Raw genomic sequence first — 16,615 nt, 5'->3', positions numbered from 1 at the left:
CTCCCACGAGGGTTACGGCTCTTAGCCACTCTTCAGTGTCAAATGGATGGCGCTCCATCCGAGGGGCCAGACTCTCTTCTTCAGGACCTCGCGCCAACACTGTCACATAGAAGGGCGGTGAGGGCCAGCTGACGCAGTAGCGGCATCTTAGTTATGCTAGCGGGAGGGCTGCAGACTATATACCCTTAGATTTAATGGAGAGCCGTCAGAAAGGTTCACTTAGTGAAACTTGAGCCTCTTGTCCCATACTCTCTAAAGGGAGGAGAAAGAAGATGGAACAGAATGTAGGGAGCGTGTTGCTAAAAGGGCAAGGGCCGGCTCCTACTTCACATGACCTTGGGTTCCCCTAACACTCTCATTTCACCTTTATTATATGAACAGCACTAGAGTCTCTGCTCCTGGGGCCTCTTGAGCATATTTTCCAAAAGAGAAAACACATGTACACATGCGCCCTTGCACACACGCACAAGTGGGCCCTGCTAACCCAAAGCTGGCCCTCCGTTTCTAAAGAGCTAACAGGAGGCCCCTCTTTCATAGCGCTCAGTTCTTTCTCTCCTTTCGGGGCCAAGAACATGGCCTGCTCGTCATCGTCTCAGCATCGAGTACGATGCCTTATACACAGTAGGCGCCAATAAATATTTATTGCCACACGACTGGTACTTTGGTAAACACTGTTCACTTTCTGGGTCATACCTTCCTTTTTTTTTTTTTCTATTTCCTATTAAAGTCAATATTAAATGGGACTCCAGGCTTTCAAGGTTACCCAAAGCTCCAAATCCCTCTTACAAAGAGCTGGGCATTAAGCCTCGGGAGAGCGCTGGCCAAAGGTCCGCTCCTGGGGAACAGTCAGTTAGCAGCCCGCACCGTCTCCTTAACTTTCATCATGTTCTCGAAGGTCACCACCTCTTCTATGTAAAAGTTTGGCTCAAACTCTACATGTTGCCTGCTGTTCCAACACTTTAAGTATAAGCAGCAGAATCCTAGGGTTTAGCATTAATTGAAAGAGCTTATCTATATATAGCCTCACACTGTACTTTAGCATCTTCAAGACTTCAATCATGTCTCTTCTAACTTTTTTTTTTTTTTGAAAGCACAATCCCCTCCTTTTATGTTTGGCTATAGCCTTTCCCCCTTTTATTCTTGTGACTCAATGCTCTCAGGCCTTTCAAGTGAACCTCCTGACCTTCCCATCTGTGCTCACCTTCCCAGACCTCAGAGACACATGCTGCTCTCCCTGAGAACGCCTCCGTCTCCTTGATATAGCTTCAGTAACGTGTCCTCGTGTCGGGCCCAGTGGCCCACATAGGAGAGTACTCTGTGACAAGTGGCGAACCACCTGCTCCTTAACAACTTGGTGTCTGGTATCTTCACTGGAAATATTGAGCATTTTGGAGGGCCATTCTGACCATTAACTTGTCCGAGGCCTAGTTTCTTATGTCCCTTACTCCCCCTATTATTATGTCTCTTTCCATGTCTGGGATGCTGTTTCCATTAAACTATATGAGTTTGGGAAGCATTATTATTATTTTTTAACCTTATACTGAAAAGAACGTAACAAAAGAGCAGCATTGTATGGACTTAGCTGGCCACACACCACGAACACCACAGACAACCCTGAAGACGGTGAAGGGACAGGTTTGGATCCACACATATGTGGGGCTGTGAACTCGGCCCACAAAGGCCTAACAGACTCACACATATTTTAGAATGATCAGATTCTGGGTCATTTAAAGAGTGTAATGAGTGGATATACTGCTTCAATCTTTTAATTCATTTCTCGAATTCTAATTTATGATCCTCTAATGGAAACAGAGAAATTACATTCCTTTATTCTTCAAACTGATTACTGTCCAGAGTATATGCCTCCAATTTGGTTTCTCCAATTTGAATTAATGCCAGAATGTGGATCCTGGATTAGGGGCATCTTTCTCGGTCATTTACATAGAAAGTGAAAAAATATTGATCCTAATACCAATTCCTGTGGTGTTTCAATTGCCGCCCCCATTCTCCTGGACCCATTCGTTTTTACCATTATAACCTGCCTGTTCAGCTAACTAGCTCCCTTTTTCATTTATAGCAAAACCTGTCTTGTTTCTCTCTAATTTTTTATTGCTTGCTACCTATGTGTCTGTCTGTGTGACTCAGCAGAAAGGAGGCCCTGTGAAGTCCAAGTACATCATAATCCGTCATGCCACCACACAGGCCTTTTTCCCTGTGTTCCTTTCTCCATCACAGGTGCTCACCAAAGCAGACTTGAAAATATCCTTAAACATTTGAAGAACCAGATTATTTAATACATTTAATTGGTCTAGTTCACTGCACACTTCTCCAGTGTGATGCCTAATGTATCACTGAAATACCTAATGAAACTGATTGCCCACTGAATGCACAGTATGGGTCGAAACATTTTCATATCTCTTGACCAATTGTCTTGAAAGCCAACATACTATCATCCATCATTTCTGTTACCGGAGCATGTAACCTATACCAACCTGTTGCTAAATCATATTGTTTTAGTTCAGTTTCCACTTTTTCCCATTGGGAATTCTCTTTTCATTCCTTTTAGTTTCTAATAGTTCTGAAGATCATAATGACTGTTCTGTACTTCACGGTGGCACACCCTGACGTACATATGTCTAACTGGGGGGACAGTTGTTCTAGTAAGAGGTTTGGGCTGGTCAATGTTAGAAAACAAAGCATGGAAATAAACGGTCTAAGGATCCGTGAAATTTGGACAAGGAACAAGGAACCTGACCCTCAAGGCTAAATCCTGTTTGCATCTGGGGCCATGTGTCCAAGGATGAAAATTCATCCTTTTAAGAATCTATCAACAAGAGATAAGAAAAATGGTACTAACTGTACTTAACAGCACTGTACATTTTTACTATGGTTGGAATTCTTACAGATAACAAACTTCTTCAAACGGTATGTAATGACTTTAATCACATTTTCAATGCTAACATTCTGAGCACTTCTAAAATATAACTTAGCTATGGTTCATTTTAGGCTTTAATTAGAAGCAAAGTTTGAAGAAGGAAGGAAGGAAGCCTTGCAACCCCATTGCCTGACTACCCGGGGCCCCTAGAAGTGAGCACAGCAGAGCAAGCAGGTCCTGCTCTGCCAACTCCCAGCCCAAACGCTTGTTTCAGAGTGACTAACAGCACCGCCCGCTGAAACTCTTCTCCTTCCGGGTAGGAAACTGGACTTCTCATTGCTAAAGGCTGGTTTCATAATGACCCACAGGATGGGGACCCAGAGTGGTACCAGTGTGTAACTGCTGGCAAAGCATCTCCAAGGTGGAGCAGTCCTGTTGGGTACAAATGAAAGGAGGCGAAGACTTCTTTCCAAGCAGGCACATGATCAGTGCACCAGCGGGAAACCCACATGGTGAGATGCCCCGCACTGAGCTCCTGCAGTCCACCTGTAACACCAGTTGGCGGAATTCCAACAGACACAAGCCACGCAGCCCTGGGTTTATTTCTCATGTCGAATTTCATCAAGAACTCTGTCCTCCTTTAGTTCAGAGCCTGTTTTCTTTCTTCTTTCGCTACTTTAATTCTAGAAATGCAAATCTACTGGGGACCAGCGGATGTCCCTCAGACAGAGGAGAAGGAAACAAAATGGTTAGCAGCAGCCTTAAGTAATTTCTTTTTGTCTTTGCTTTTTGGCTCTCTTGGTGTGTCCTCTGTATCTTCCCCTCCCTTTCGTCCCCCTTTTCTCCCCAGAGATGTAAGAATCAAAATGTGCCCAGGAGAGATACTATCTGCCAAGGTAGAAGCCGCTCTTTGATATAAGCAACAGAAATTCAGCTCTGTGCTAGACAGACATAGTCCAGGCTCTAAGCACCAGGCTGTGGAGTATTTAAAGAGATTCTTTCTCACTATAACTTAAAAGAGAGCTATTTAACATTTCTCTCGTTTATCTCAATCAGTGCTATGGGTGCAGTCTATGTAAGTAAAAATAATTAAAATCTCCATTTTGGGGGAGGGGAAAAAGGAATTGTTAAATGTTAAGAAATAGCTATAGAATATAATGAATGAATCCCTCTCTCCCGAGGATGTGATAAGGATCCCTGCCTACGTGAATACAAAAATTCTGACTGTGCTTTATGTTTATCGGGTAGGACCTTGGTCAGCCAGCAAACAAAGGATGTCACAATAAGTTACACAGTGATTTCCGTGAACAGAGAATGAATTTAGGAGGAAAGCATCCTTCCTGTAGGCCACTGAAACAGCACTAACAAAACTGGGACTGTCCCAGAAAATCTAGGGCAGCAACCCTAGTTTTCAAGAAATTCAGGGCAGAAATCCTATCCCCTGCTTGTGTGCATTAAAATGTAAAATTGGCTCATCTTCCTACATTTTCAACTCTTCCTCAATTACTGATTTCGAGATGACATGGCTTTAAAAACTGGCTCCAAGTCCATTTCTATTACTTAAGGGAAGTTTCTGACAGAGTTTTTTTTTTTAGAAAGAAAGATATAAAACATGAAAATGAACTTCTCTGCTCCCACAGAACTCCTCCGACACAATTCCATTAGTAAAAAGGTCAAAGTGTTCTTTACAAACCTTTCACATTTTTAAAGAAGAATCAAGTTTATAAGATTATCAGCTCCCTTTAGACTAGCAGCATCTGCATTGTTCTCTCGCTGAATACGTCAAACAACTCGGAGGTAGGTATTATTGCTATTGTAAGGATAAAAAATTGAGGCGCGTTCTCTAAACTGGCTGTGATGATACATTTATAAGTCTCCCAACTCCCCAGGGCCTGCTCTCATTCTACCAGAGCAAAGAAGAATCCTCTGGCCTCAAGGCTGTCCTCCTGCAAAATTCTGAAATGAATAAAATTAGGCTTTGGTGCCTTTCCCTTCTCGTCGCCTCTCCCTGTTAATTCGGGCCATGTCGCCTCATCCTCCAGAAACGTTTCCATTGTACTGAACTGGGAAGAGATGAGAACAAACTCAGATGTAATTCATGAATTCTTCAAGACTGAAGTAAAGGCTTCGGGATGGAAAGAAGCAACTCATACGCTGTCCCAGCCTAGGCTCCGTGGAGGTGGGGAGAAGGATCCAATCACCGAAGGCGAGCTGCTCCAGGCGGGTCCCTACGCCCCTAACTGCTGCCTGACCAACCAGACCATGAAATGGCAACAGCAACAGAATCACTACAGAAAGCTGCTGTTTTTGAAATTTAAAGTTAATAATCCTTCCCGGAGGAGGAGCCTTGAATTTAATCTTTGTTCCACCCAAAAAAAACTCTGGGCTCTAGGCACTGCAAGGGCTGCAGCTGCACCGCAGTTACGCCATGACCTCTGAGCACAAGTCTAGAAAAAAGGAAGTTTTGTTCTTCAAGCCTCTGGCACATAGTGAGAGTGGATACAAGCCACTTCCCATTTTTAGTTCTCCTCTGGCTGAGAAGTCAACAAAGAGGGTAAAATGGAATCAATGAGGCAATAGGTAAGGACCTAGGGTTCGTTCTACTGTCCAGTCTGAAATGCTCAATGGCTTTATTCTAACCACTTAGCACAGGCTCCTCAGTGTCCCTTTCTGTAAAACCAGATGAACAACGCCTAACCCACTGAGCGTAGACAACTGGAACTAGCATTCACTAGAGTAAGCTGCTTCAGGGTGCTATGAATCTGGGTTATAATTCTGACTAAAATTAAAATGTCAGGAGTGATGATTCAAGGCACAGGATTTCTCTACCACTTCGAGGTTCCGCGCTTGGTCTCACCTTACACAACCTAGACCTGCTACCTCTCCCACTGTCCCTTGCTCGTGCCTGCCAACTCCTCAACCCTCCCTCCTTCTCCAGCTACCTTCTGCCTTCGCCGGCTCCTCTACCTTAGATCTCAGAGGACATTCTGATGCATTCAACACCCTTCCTGACCTTCTATCACGTCTGTCTTGGTCATCTCCAACCCAGGTTCCGATGACTGTTTCTCTGCTCACCCCTGATGGACAGTCACAGACCCACAACGAGGAGGGCCCACTCTACACTGACACAACCCAGTGTAAGTGGCCCCTCCTGCTCTTATTCCCCCATCAGATTTCCCAAAGCTGTTATTTTAAACCTTTTCCATTCTTCCTAAGTCTTCAACCCCACCCAGCCCTCTCAGAAACATACTGTCTACCGAGAAGACTGCAGGCATCTGTCCTGAGTGTCCATTTCCCCCCGGTAGACGGACATTTGCTGGGTCGCTTCCCGACTGCCCTGCTGCCTCTCATGCAGGATCCTGCTGCCCGCCCTTTCACTCGCGCTCCCCGGCCCCTCTTCCTCTCTTCACTTTCACTATCACCTTCTGCTCCACCTTCTTATCTTCTGTGTAAAGAACAAGCTATCTCTAAGCTGTCTCTCTTTCACAACCCGACTGCCAGGAAGGGTCGGCTCCACTCACAGGCCTGGGTGCAAACCGAGCAATCCTCTCCCGACCCCAAGCCCCACCGTTCTGGAACGCTCTCAAGTCCTCTCAACCACCAAGTCCAGGCTTCCCTTGGCCTGCATCCTCTGGACTCTTCCTTGGCACCTCGACTCAGAACAATCAGAACTGAACTGAGTATCCTTCTTCCCCTTCCCCGCGCTCACCATCGCTGACTGCGTTCCCAGTTAAGCCATAACCTCTTGGTCATCATCTAGTTAGTTATCAAGTCTACTTCCACCAGGGTGAAGTCTGATCCCTCAAAGCCTTCCTCCCTGTTGCCATGGCAGACAGCGCCCATTAACCCCACGTACTTCAGGCAGCCCCGCACCCAACTCCCAGCCCCTTCCCCTTCCACAGACCTTCACTCACCTAACAAATAACATTCAAATATTTTAGCCTGAGAACTAAGGCCCTCCAAGAACTGGACCGAGCTGATACTTCTAGCATCGTGACCTTCCCCTCTTCCATTTCATTTCATTCCATGTTTGCATATCTCCTCTGCACTCGGGGAGAATTCAGTTCCCAAGCTACCTTACATTTTCTTCCATTCCTGCTTGAATCAGGCCAGTCTATCCATGTGTACTGTTCAACATTGTTTTTAGTTACTGAAATCTTTTTTCCCCCTGAGGTTTGGCAGAGATGCCATCTTTTCCTTTCTTGTTAAGCTGCAAATTATTAATTCCTCCCCTGAACTTCCAGAGTTCAACTATGCCCATCTCTTTCTTATTTTCTCTTATTGCATGTTCTTTTAGATTATACTTACCTGTGTACTGGCCTCCTTGTCCCTATCAGATTTCAAGTTCTTGAGGACAGTGATGATGATAATAATTGTGATAATAAGCACCACCACCAGCTGCTCCTACCATATTCCAGCTCTGTGAACACATATAACTCCGTTTCAGCAACCCCAGGAGGACTGTCTGCATTTTCAGATGTGATTAAATAATGTGCCCAAGGCCAACAACCAGGAGTGGTAGAGCCAGAAATTGAAGTTAGGCTTGTCTGACTTCAAAAGCCATGCTCTTAACGACTATGTGGTCTTTCTCATCATCCATATACTAGACCAATAATCCTGGAATAAAATCCTCTCTGTAAGTCCTAGTAGGTGGGAGAGTTGACTTAGCCAGGTTCCCCTGAGTTGCGGAGCCCGCACGGTCAACACATACATTTATAGGGAGAAGAAACAGATGGCCTAGGCTCTAACTCTTAAAGAATGATTTCAAAAACCGGGACAAAGTTTTTATGCCTCAAAACTAAACAGAACATCAGATGCAAAGCGAGAGAAAAATCTGATTCACCTGGGTTAGGTAATACCTTGACCCGGTCTCCTTCCTTGGAATCATGGACGTCAGTAAGACAATAAAACAAGGCCGCTCCAAAGACTTACTTAGATCATTTAAACTACATTTAGAGAGTGCCTTCAAAATTCTAATTTCTGAGGCTCTGACATCAGCTATGAGAAAACGTGATAACTGTACCCTGCTGGCAGAGTCAGGACCGATGTAAACACGGGGTCCTATTTTATACACCAACAGGCAAATGGCATGTGACACACACAGGTATCTGTGCAAAGAAAAACGGTGGTTGTTGCTCTCGATATGTAAGCGGCTAAGGCCTCTAATCCTCTGAGAGGAATGTCATTATACAGCTCAAATCCCATCACAACAAATACCCGTACAACAGAGATGTCTGTATAACAAAAACCCTTTCAAGCTTTGGCTGACAGCCCACGTACTTCAAGCAATATTTGATACGAGACTTGGAGTTCACAGTAATGGGAATTGACCTATATTTCCACAGGTAAGATTTGAATGATTTCATCTGTAACTTCTATCTCATAATACCATGAACTGGAGTGATGGACAATCTAAACTCATGAGTATAAAAACCAAAGACAAAGACAGAAACAAATGAACCCTGCTCCGAAGGGGCAAAACTTCTTCTTATCACTTAAGGAACATGTAGGTCAAGGAGAAGGCCTCTGACCCAGCCCTGCAATGGAGCCGAACAAGGCTGGTTTGTGGCCTCATTTCACGGAGAGGCAAGACGGAGCAGCCCATGAAGACAGGTGAACTGTACTCAAACTTCTACTGTGCCTCTCCCTAGCTGGGCCAACTGGGCCAACATTTCTTAACTTTTTCTGAGCCTCGTCTGCAAAACATGACTAATACCGCCTCCTTGCAGGATTTCAGTAAGAACTAAACGAGATAACACATGTTAAACTCCTCACATGGGACGCGGTACAGAAGCCTGGGCTCAGAGAGCACTCACCGGGCTTCCCTTTCCCTCCCAGGCTGCGGGCTTACGCAGCTACTTCAGTGAAGTTAGTTATAAAACCCAGAGAATGAAGTTAACACAATGTCCAGTCTCAAATATACCCTGATGAAGAGATAACTCAGAGGAACAGCAGGGAAAAGAGAGAAAATGGCAGAAGAACTAGGCCAAGCACAAGTACTCACTTGACTGAGAGAAAGGTCTTCTTGGCTAACGTAAGACATGTGGAATCCAAAGATGAAATGTAAGTAAACAGACTCTGACCATGATATCAGAGGTCATTTTAAAAAATGCCCAATACATTGAAATTTGGAGGCACATTGGCCTAGTCAAGAGGAAACTGTGGTTGTTGCTCTGCAGCACTAGTTTACTGCCTCGGGCCTCATTTTCTGTGGATGTTATTCCATGTGGCAGGAGGGCCCTCACTTGCTAAGTCCAGTCCAGGGCATTATACTGTCTTTCCTCAGGAGGATACTGTGCAAGTATTAAAAAACAAATTCTAGTCGTCTCCATTTTGGAAACATGTAGATAAACAGTTTAGGAATATGACCCAGAAAGGTTCTTTCAACGTTGCCCTAATTCGTGATGTTTTTAATCCTTCTGTTTCAGATAGCTAATTTCCTATTTTTCAAGTTAGGGACAGGGCAAGTTTGTGGTGACAACATTTTATGTACATTCTTTTGAAAGTTTTCTTGGTATTATATGACTATGTTTTGGGATAGAAAATGAGAGCCTTATAAACATAATCTGAAGGCATGTCTGTTCACCCTTGTTAGGCTTTTACATTTCTTAAAAGGTCTAAAAAGTCCTACCAGACCCCTGCAACTACAGGAACAGGAGATGGCCCATTTCTTGGAGTCACAGAACACCAGCGTTCTTATCATCACTTAGTCCTATCCCTTCACCTTGACAGTGAGGAGGAGGCTGAAAGGAAAAGTGTGTGCTGATGTGCATGTGCTCAACAATGAGCTTGCAGGAGCTCTTATGAGAGGCTACACAGAAATAAAATAACAGGCTGAACAGACATATGAAGATATAGAGAAAAAGGAAGTGTGGACACAGGAAGACAGAGGAGCCCTGGGTAGAAAGAGATCAAGACTGGAGAAAGAACCAAATGACTAAAGCAAGGTTAAAATATCGACAGAGACCAAGGGGCAGCAGAGGAGATATTTTAAATTCAGTCTGCACAGAGCTTGCAAAGGATGTCTTTAAATACCCTGAAGGTTCACTGTGGTACAGAGGCTGCTGGCTTCTATTTTCATAACTGCACACCCACCCCCAAACATCACCCTCATCTTAAAATGGAGGCAGTGAAAACCACCAGATTGTACACGTGAATCTTACCACTGCTAAGGGCGTAAACCACAAGCATTCTGAAGGTGTGCTAACTGTCTCAGGCCACTAGGGTGTTACTTCCCACCCCCAAAGGCACACTTCACCTAAAGATGCCTATCTAGACCCCAAGAATTGATGCCCTTCCTAAAAGTGTACCCTTTATTCCCCAGACCAGTGGGATCCCAGTAACTGTTCATAAGGCATTTCAGGATCCCCACAGGCTATGGAAAAGTGAAATGCAATTGTAATTACAAGAGCAATAATGGGAAGGTAGGGGCAGAAAGAGTTACTCCTGAAAGGCAAGGCTGAGAAACAGTATTCCTTAGAGAGACTGCCACTCCACCGGAGAGGAGCCTGCGCTGCCTAGAAAGTGACCTCGGGAGAGCAATCACGCGCCTGGACAGAGGCGCGGCCGCGCCCCCTCCCTCCGCTCCTCCTTCCCTGCGTCCCAGGCCAGCTCAGTCCACCTGCCTGGGAGGCGGGCGGGGGCGCGGGGAGGAGCCGGCGGCCACAGGGCACAGGGGCAGCAGGCGGCTCCCACCAGCAGTTCTCCCTCCCGCGCTGCCCAGGACGCCCGGGGAGGCCCACAACCCCCAGGCGCCCCCCACCGCGCACACCCCGCGGACTGTACCTTTACTCTGGGGAGGGTTCTGACTCCGGTCCCGGAGGACGTTGATCTGGTAGACGGCTCCGTAAGGCTCAAAAAGTTCTTTCAGCTCCTTTTCCGACCAAGACCGGGGGATCTGCCCGACAAACATCTTAATGGCATCTGGGTCTGGTTGGTCTGAGTGATCCAAAGCGCCGTTCATCTTGTTGGCTGTGCCGTTACTGTCAAAAAGGGAACCGGGAGCCAGAGTTAGGGCTGCACGGCGAGGGACAGGAAGAAAAAAATAGGGGGTGGGGGTGGGGAGGCGGAAGGAGGAGGAAGAGGAGCACGGGGCAAAGTGCCTAATGAGTCGTAGAAATTTGATGAACTAAAACAAAGCACAGGCACCATTAGGTTGCTCCTCGGCAGCGGCGGGCTCGCACTGCAGGCTGCTGCTGTTCAGCACCCCGCCCGAGCACAGGGCAGCGCCCCGCCGGCTGTCACCCGGGGCGTGGACATCTTGAAACCCGGCTCCGAGGCAGCTGCAAGTTAAGTGCAGGTCTCGTTCTGCAAGGCTGCCATCAACCATCCGCAGCCTTATCAGCCTCACACTGGCTCTCGTGTGGAAAGAAAGGCAGGGCTGGATTTCTGCTGGATTCCCCCTCCCCTCCTTTTTTTTTTTTTTTTTTGGAGATTTTTTTGGGGGAAGAGAGGAGAGGTGATAATGATAAAGTCACATGAAAAGAAAATGAAACACTTGGCAGTCCGTCAGATGACTAATGCAAGATGCTGATGATGAATTTGCAGAGTGCGCGAGGCATCCATGTGTGCATCAAATTAGTACGTTGTTGCTGTTCAGAATGGAAAGTGCTCCAGCAATGCGGCTGGGTGCAGCCGATTGGCTGCCTACGCTGGAGAAAAGGGCCAGGGCGGGGAGGGGGCTCCCGTTTAAAAAGCACATTGTTTATGGGACCCAGGCACAAAGGGTTTAATTCAGAGAGGCAAAGGCGATCTCAGAATTGCCTGCTTTGTGCCTGGGGGAAAAAAAAAAGGCAGCCCCAGAAAGTTGAGTTCCCGCTAAAGGACACTGAATATTTCAAATCTTTCACACTCCATAAATTGCTCTCTGTATGTCTGACTTCCAGATGTTGCACTTGAGTTCTAAACAATCACACGTTTGGAAGAGAAAAGAGGAAAGTCTGCCTTTTCTTCCTCTAGCTTCAGTAAATATTTGGGGATGATACAAAGAGCAAGAACACAAGCCTTTACATATCAATCTTCCTTAAGATTTCCAAAGACCCCATTTGGAAGAGAGGAGGCTTGCTTATTAGAGCCTGCAATTCTAGTCCTCATCATGAAACATGACGATAGGGTGTTCATTTTTTACTTGGATTCCCCTCTTATTTGACCTTCAGTAAATAATAAAGCAAAACCACACACATCCTCTTTGCCTTCCCCCCTCTGAATGCCCCCGAAACCCACCTACTCTGCCAAGTGACAGGGCTCAATGCCCTGGGCAGCATTCATTGAAGTACTGTGCTCTTGGTTTAGCTTCTCAGCCCATGAAAATAAAATGCACCTAAACAAGTGCAAACCTGGCAGACAAAATATCTACAGAGCCAGGTCCATGACCATCTTCCAGCCCCCAGCCCAAGAGGCAGAAAGGTAAAAAAAAAAGGGCCCACATAAACTAAAACTTCACTACAAGAGGCAGATGCCATTTCAGGGTAGTCCTGGGGTAATAATAAGAGGTATTAGACATGATGGCAAATATCCTCACTAGGACCTGGCTTTAATTTCTACATCTTGCCATCCCCCTATTTTACTACTTTATTTATTTTTTATCCTTTAGATAAACAATCCAACTGTCTAACTTGAAGCACTTTTAGAGCTTTCTCTAATCAACCTTATTGTTATAAAACATGTTCTGCTAAATAAAATACTGAGCACGAAATCTTCTGGCAACAATTTAAGTGTAATGTAATGCTTGTTTATATTACAGATCAATCATTTACCTTGTTCTTGGGCACCTTTACTTCTTCTCAAATCACCCGTTGAGAACTCAATAAACACTTGAACCCCATGGTGCTAACTTTGGTGGGTGGAGGTGACAGAGCCCTACACAGAGCAGAATGTAGGGTTCACAGCTCATTGAGAGCTCCGAGTGTGGCAAGACTTATTTCTGGGACAGGAAGGACCTGTGGTTAGTGCTGTTGACAATCAGCTAGAACGAAGAGGAAGGCATTACCACAGGTCTCAGCTAACAGAGAACGGAAGTTTGAAAATGAGGCTGCTGCATGTTGTCTCTACAGAGCAGCTAGTACAGTGAAGGAGTTAGGTGACAGTATGCCCATCCTACTACCAAAACGTAGAATTCTAGAGCACATCTTCCTTAATGTCTCTCCAACCGAGGGGCAGTTTTACTTTCTCAAAAATATGTACTCACCGAGGCATATAAAGGAAGAGAGACTGAGATGAGGACATCCCTATATCTCTGGCCTTTATGTTGGTGAGCTCCTATTTATAACCCCTCCTCCCATCAGGCATACTTCAGAAACGCCTGATGACTTTTTATCACCCTGAGGCAGTGGGGTATCGGAGCTCAGGCCATGGGCTCTGAATCCTGGCACCACCACTTCCTAACTGTGCTACTCTGGACCTCACAGTCTACATCTGTAAAATGGGAATAGAGACTTTATCTCCTATAGTCATGTGCTTAGTATGGGAAATGGCCCAGAGTAAGTGTCCAGTAAGTGTTACCGATTTCTCTTCTTTGCAGTTGTGATGCACTTGACATGAGTAACTATCACACATCTCCTTTTCAATAGAAATTCTTTATAGTATAGACTCAAACACAATTCATATCCTAAATAATAATATGTATCTTTTAATGAGCATTTATAAGCCAGATACTGTGCTAGGTACTTTACATACATTATTTCTAATATTTATACTAGGCATAGAGAAAGAATTATTTTTCAGATGCAAATATATAAGAATTAAGTTCCTTTTTCCTAAAATTACTAATTGATAGAGCAGAGAAGCAGAATCAAACCTAGGCCCAAATGGGCTCCAAAGCACAAAATATTTCTAATCCGTCATGTTGCCAAATACTGCATCAGGTCTGTCATGAACTGGGAGTGTACAGCTGATGGTCAATCTAGAAGACAAGGCCACGAGCAAGACATACTGCATTCCTGGAACCCCACTGCCAAATAGAAGGTACCACTGCAAGAAACACACACACCTGTCCTCTTTCTCTCTCTGGGAAATGCTGAACTCAAGAGTCAGTTAAGACTACTGTACAGCCCACATTTTCTCACTAATAACATAGGTGTCCACGTCTCCACAGATTCCCTTCCTCTCTATTCCCAGTCACGGAGAGGAGTAAGACTCATCCACAGCTACATCCCTTCCTCACTACTTGCATTTTGCAACCATCCCAAGTATTTGCATACAATTTGCATAACAATCCCTTCCTTAAGTAAATCTGAGGATGTCCAGCTGTTATACAATTCAACAAGGACTACAACAGTACATCTTCCCCAAGGACAGCTTCCTAGCAGGACAGGTGGTCCCACCCCACCCAGGACCAACCCTGTTGCGGAACTGCTGAGACCCATTCCCGGATGGTACCGCAGCAGCCTGGTTAATATGGTTCTAACGCACACAAACTCCTCCTGCTTGACTCCCAACTTTGGGCTTGGCTGAGGTTCATTTCTAGCAGAGACTTACTGACTTCTTTTGTCCTCATGGGGCTGTCAGCACTGACATTTCTAAGTAAGCCAGAAATTGTGTGTCCCACAGTGAAACCTTTGGGGGTACTTGCCAGAGGCCAAAGAGAGCCAATGTGCTCTTCAGAGGAGTGATTATGGGAACAGATACCCCAAATCTCAGCAAGACTCTCAGTAAGATCTATTTACTAGAATCTGATATCAGGCTTAGAAAATTAGACCAGCTTGCTTCTCTGCACTCCCCAGATATCCTCGGCATCCACTATGGTGCAGGAATTAACCCAAATTGAAATAATATTTACTGAGTGCCTACTTTTTTCTAGAAACCTTTGCCAAGTGTTTGACATCCAATATCACGACAGCACCAGGAAGTTGAGATCATTATCCCCATTTTGGAAATAAAGTAATTGAGAGTCATGGAGGTCAAGTGACTTCCCCTTTGTCACACCCCTAAGAAGAGGTGAGGTAAAGGCCAACTGTCCTTGCTTAATATTCCATGAACTGGGTTTCTCTAAGGTGATGTTTCCTGTGAACTCAGTGGCCACGTGCAAGCCCTAGACACAGGCCCGTACCTCGCTGCTGGCACCAATCCTACAAACTCCAAGATCCTGAGTGCCCAGTATGCTCCTGGTCTTGGCAAAGAGTCAGCTGTAAGGCTCCTACCGGACAGATGCCACAGGGAACTAGACCACAGCTCAGAGAGCACCAAGCCAGTAGGCATTGGTGGTATCAGTCTCAGAGCCAAGAGGGAAATACAATGACGTTTGGGGAAAATGAGAGTGCTTACTTTTTGCTGAATTTCAGCACAGGCACCGGCCTACTTCCCTGCTCTATTTTGGAGTAAAGAGAAGTCGATCAACAGAAGATATGCTAAATCCTCGGAGGCTTCTCTAAGCAGTAAAATGTTAAAATTATAATAATTGACTGAAATAAATGCATTATCATCATCATCATCATCATCATCACTAATTCCAGCACAACAAGCTGTTACAAGGCTCAGAGAATTGCAAGTTTTCTTTGGAGAATGGAAACAAAAGAATTGATATTTTTATTCTTTCTTTTGTTCCTTGGATGGCAACTTTCTGCATCATAGCTCCTTTATTTACACAAAAGGAAGAACGACAAACTTACAAAAGGGGTATGAGAAATGCCAAGTGGCTGTAAATATTTATATTAATGTTGGGGGGAAAAAAAAGACATAAAATGCCACCATCAGAAGATATACAAACTGAAAACCAACACACAAAGATGCCTTGTCTTGGAAAAAGTCTGTATAAAGATAGCTAATCACCCTGGTACTTAATGATATTATTATTCCCATACTTTTTATCCGTTTTACTTTCTTTGTTCTGTGGAATATCCTGTCCCTAGTTCTGTCCAACTCTGCAATGATGGAAATGTGGTATGATCTGTACGATCTAATATGGTAGCCACTAGCTACACGTGGCTACTAAAGACTTGAAATGTGCCCAGTCCAACTGGGAAACTGAATTTTTAACTTTATTTCACTTTAAATTAAAATACCTCTAAATGCAAATATACCTTTAAATGGCACTCATTGGAGCTGAGATTCACTGAAACATTATGCCACCAGGAGGCTGTTTTGGGCAGTTAGGAATAGGGGCCAGGACACGGGAGGCTCGAGGCACACGGCAGCACATCAGTGGGCCCGGGGGCTGGCCCACCGGGGGTTACTGTTGTGGCTCAGCATTCAATTAACTGGGGTCCCAGGCAAGTCATAGAACCTCTCTGTACTTCATTCTCCTCAGGTGTAAAACAAAGAGCAAAATAGTATCTATCTGGCTCTTAATTTCTGTAATTCTACAGTTACGGTTTTGGACCCAATGATGATATATGAAAAAGATAATTTATATAACATGACCAGCTGCCAAAAACCTTGGGGTGATTCCCCGCCTGTGTCCAATTTAGCTCACAAGTGACTAAGGCATGGGCTGAGGAGCTGACAAGGTGTCACCTGCAGGCTCAGACAGAGCCACTGAGTGGTGGTGGCCTGGGGTTGCTGTCAGAGCGTCCTCTCTCTCAATCTGCGCTAATTCTTCCTAATATCCCAACTGCAGGCCCACCCTTCAGTCAGCTGACAGGCCACTCTCTTTCAAGGGGCCTGGGATTGCTTTTTAATATCACCTGCACTTAAATAACAGCACATGAAGAAACAGCCTGTGTTTGGTGATCACAGGCAATTGTCCAAGGCTGAGCTGAATGAAGAAAAAGAAAGAACCTGGTGATGGGCCTGGTGCCTTCTGAC

General features: G+C 45.1%; 1 protein-coding gene across 6 annotated transcripts in view; it reads right to left on the bottom strand.

The window, feature by feature from the left end:
• Positions 1–16,615, bottom strand: part of CELF2 (CUGBP Elav-like family member 2) — a 317,950-nt gene that overhangs the window by 147,327 nt on the left and 154,008 nt on the right. For 3 of the 6 annotated variants that reach the window (XM_036264792.1, XM_036264782.1, XM_036264801.1), the window contains exon 2: positions 10,661–10,857. In XM_036264792.1, the coding sequence (XP_036120685.1) occupies positions 10,661–10,857 (197 nt within the window). Of the gene's footprint in view, positions 1–10,660; positions 10,858–11,023; positions 11,290–12,630; positions 12,753–16,615 lie in introns of those variants that run through there. The other 3 variants (XM_036264811.1, XM_036264832.1, XM_036264822.1) reach the window with 2 other exon arrangements.

Source organism: Molossus molossus, unplaced genomic scaffold, assembly GCF_014108415.1.
Source record: "Molossus molossus isolate mMolMol1 unplaced genomic scaffold, mMolMol1.p scaffold_m16_p_1, whole genome shotgun sequence".
NCBI classification, from domain to species: Eukaryota; Metazoa; Chordata; class Mammalia; order Chiroptera; family Molossidae; genus Molossus; species Molossus molossus.
This window is presented reverse-complemented; position numbering and strand designations above follow the sequence as displayed.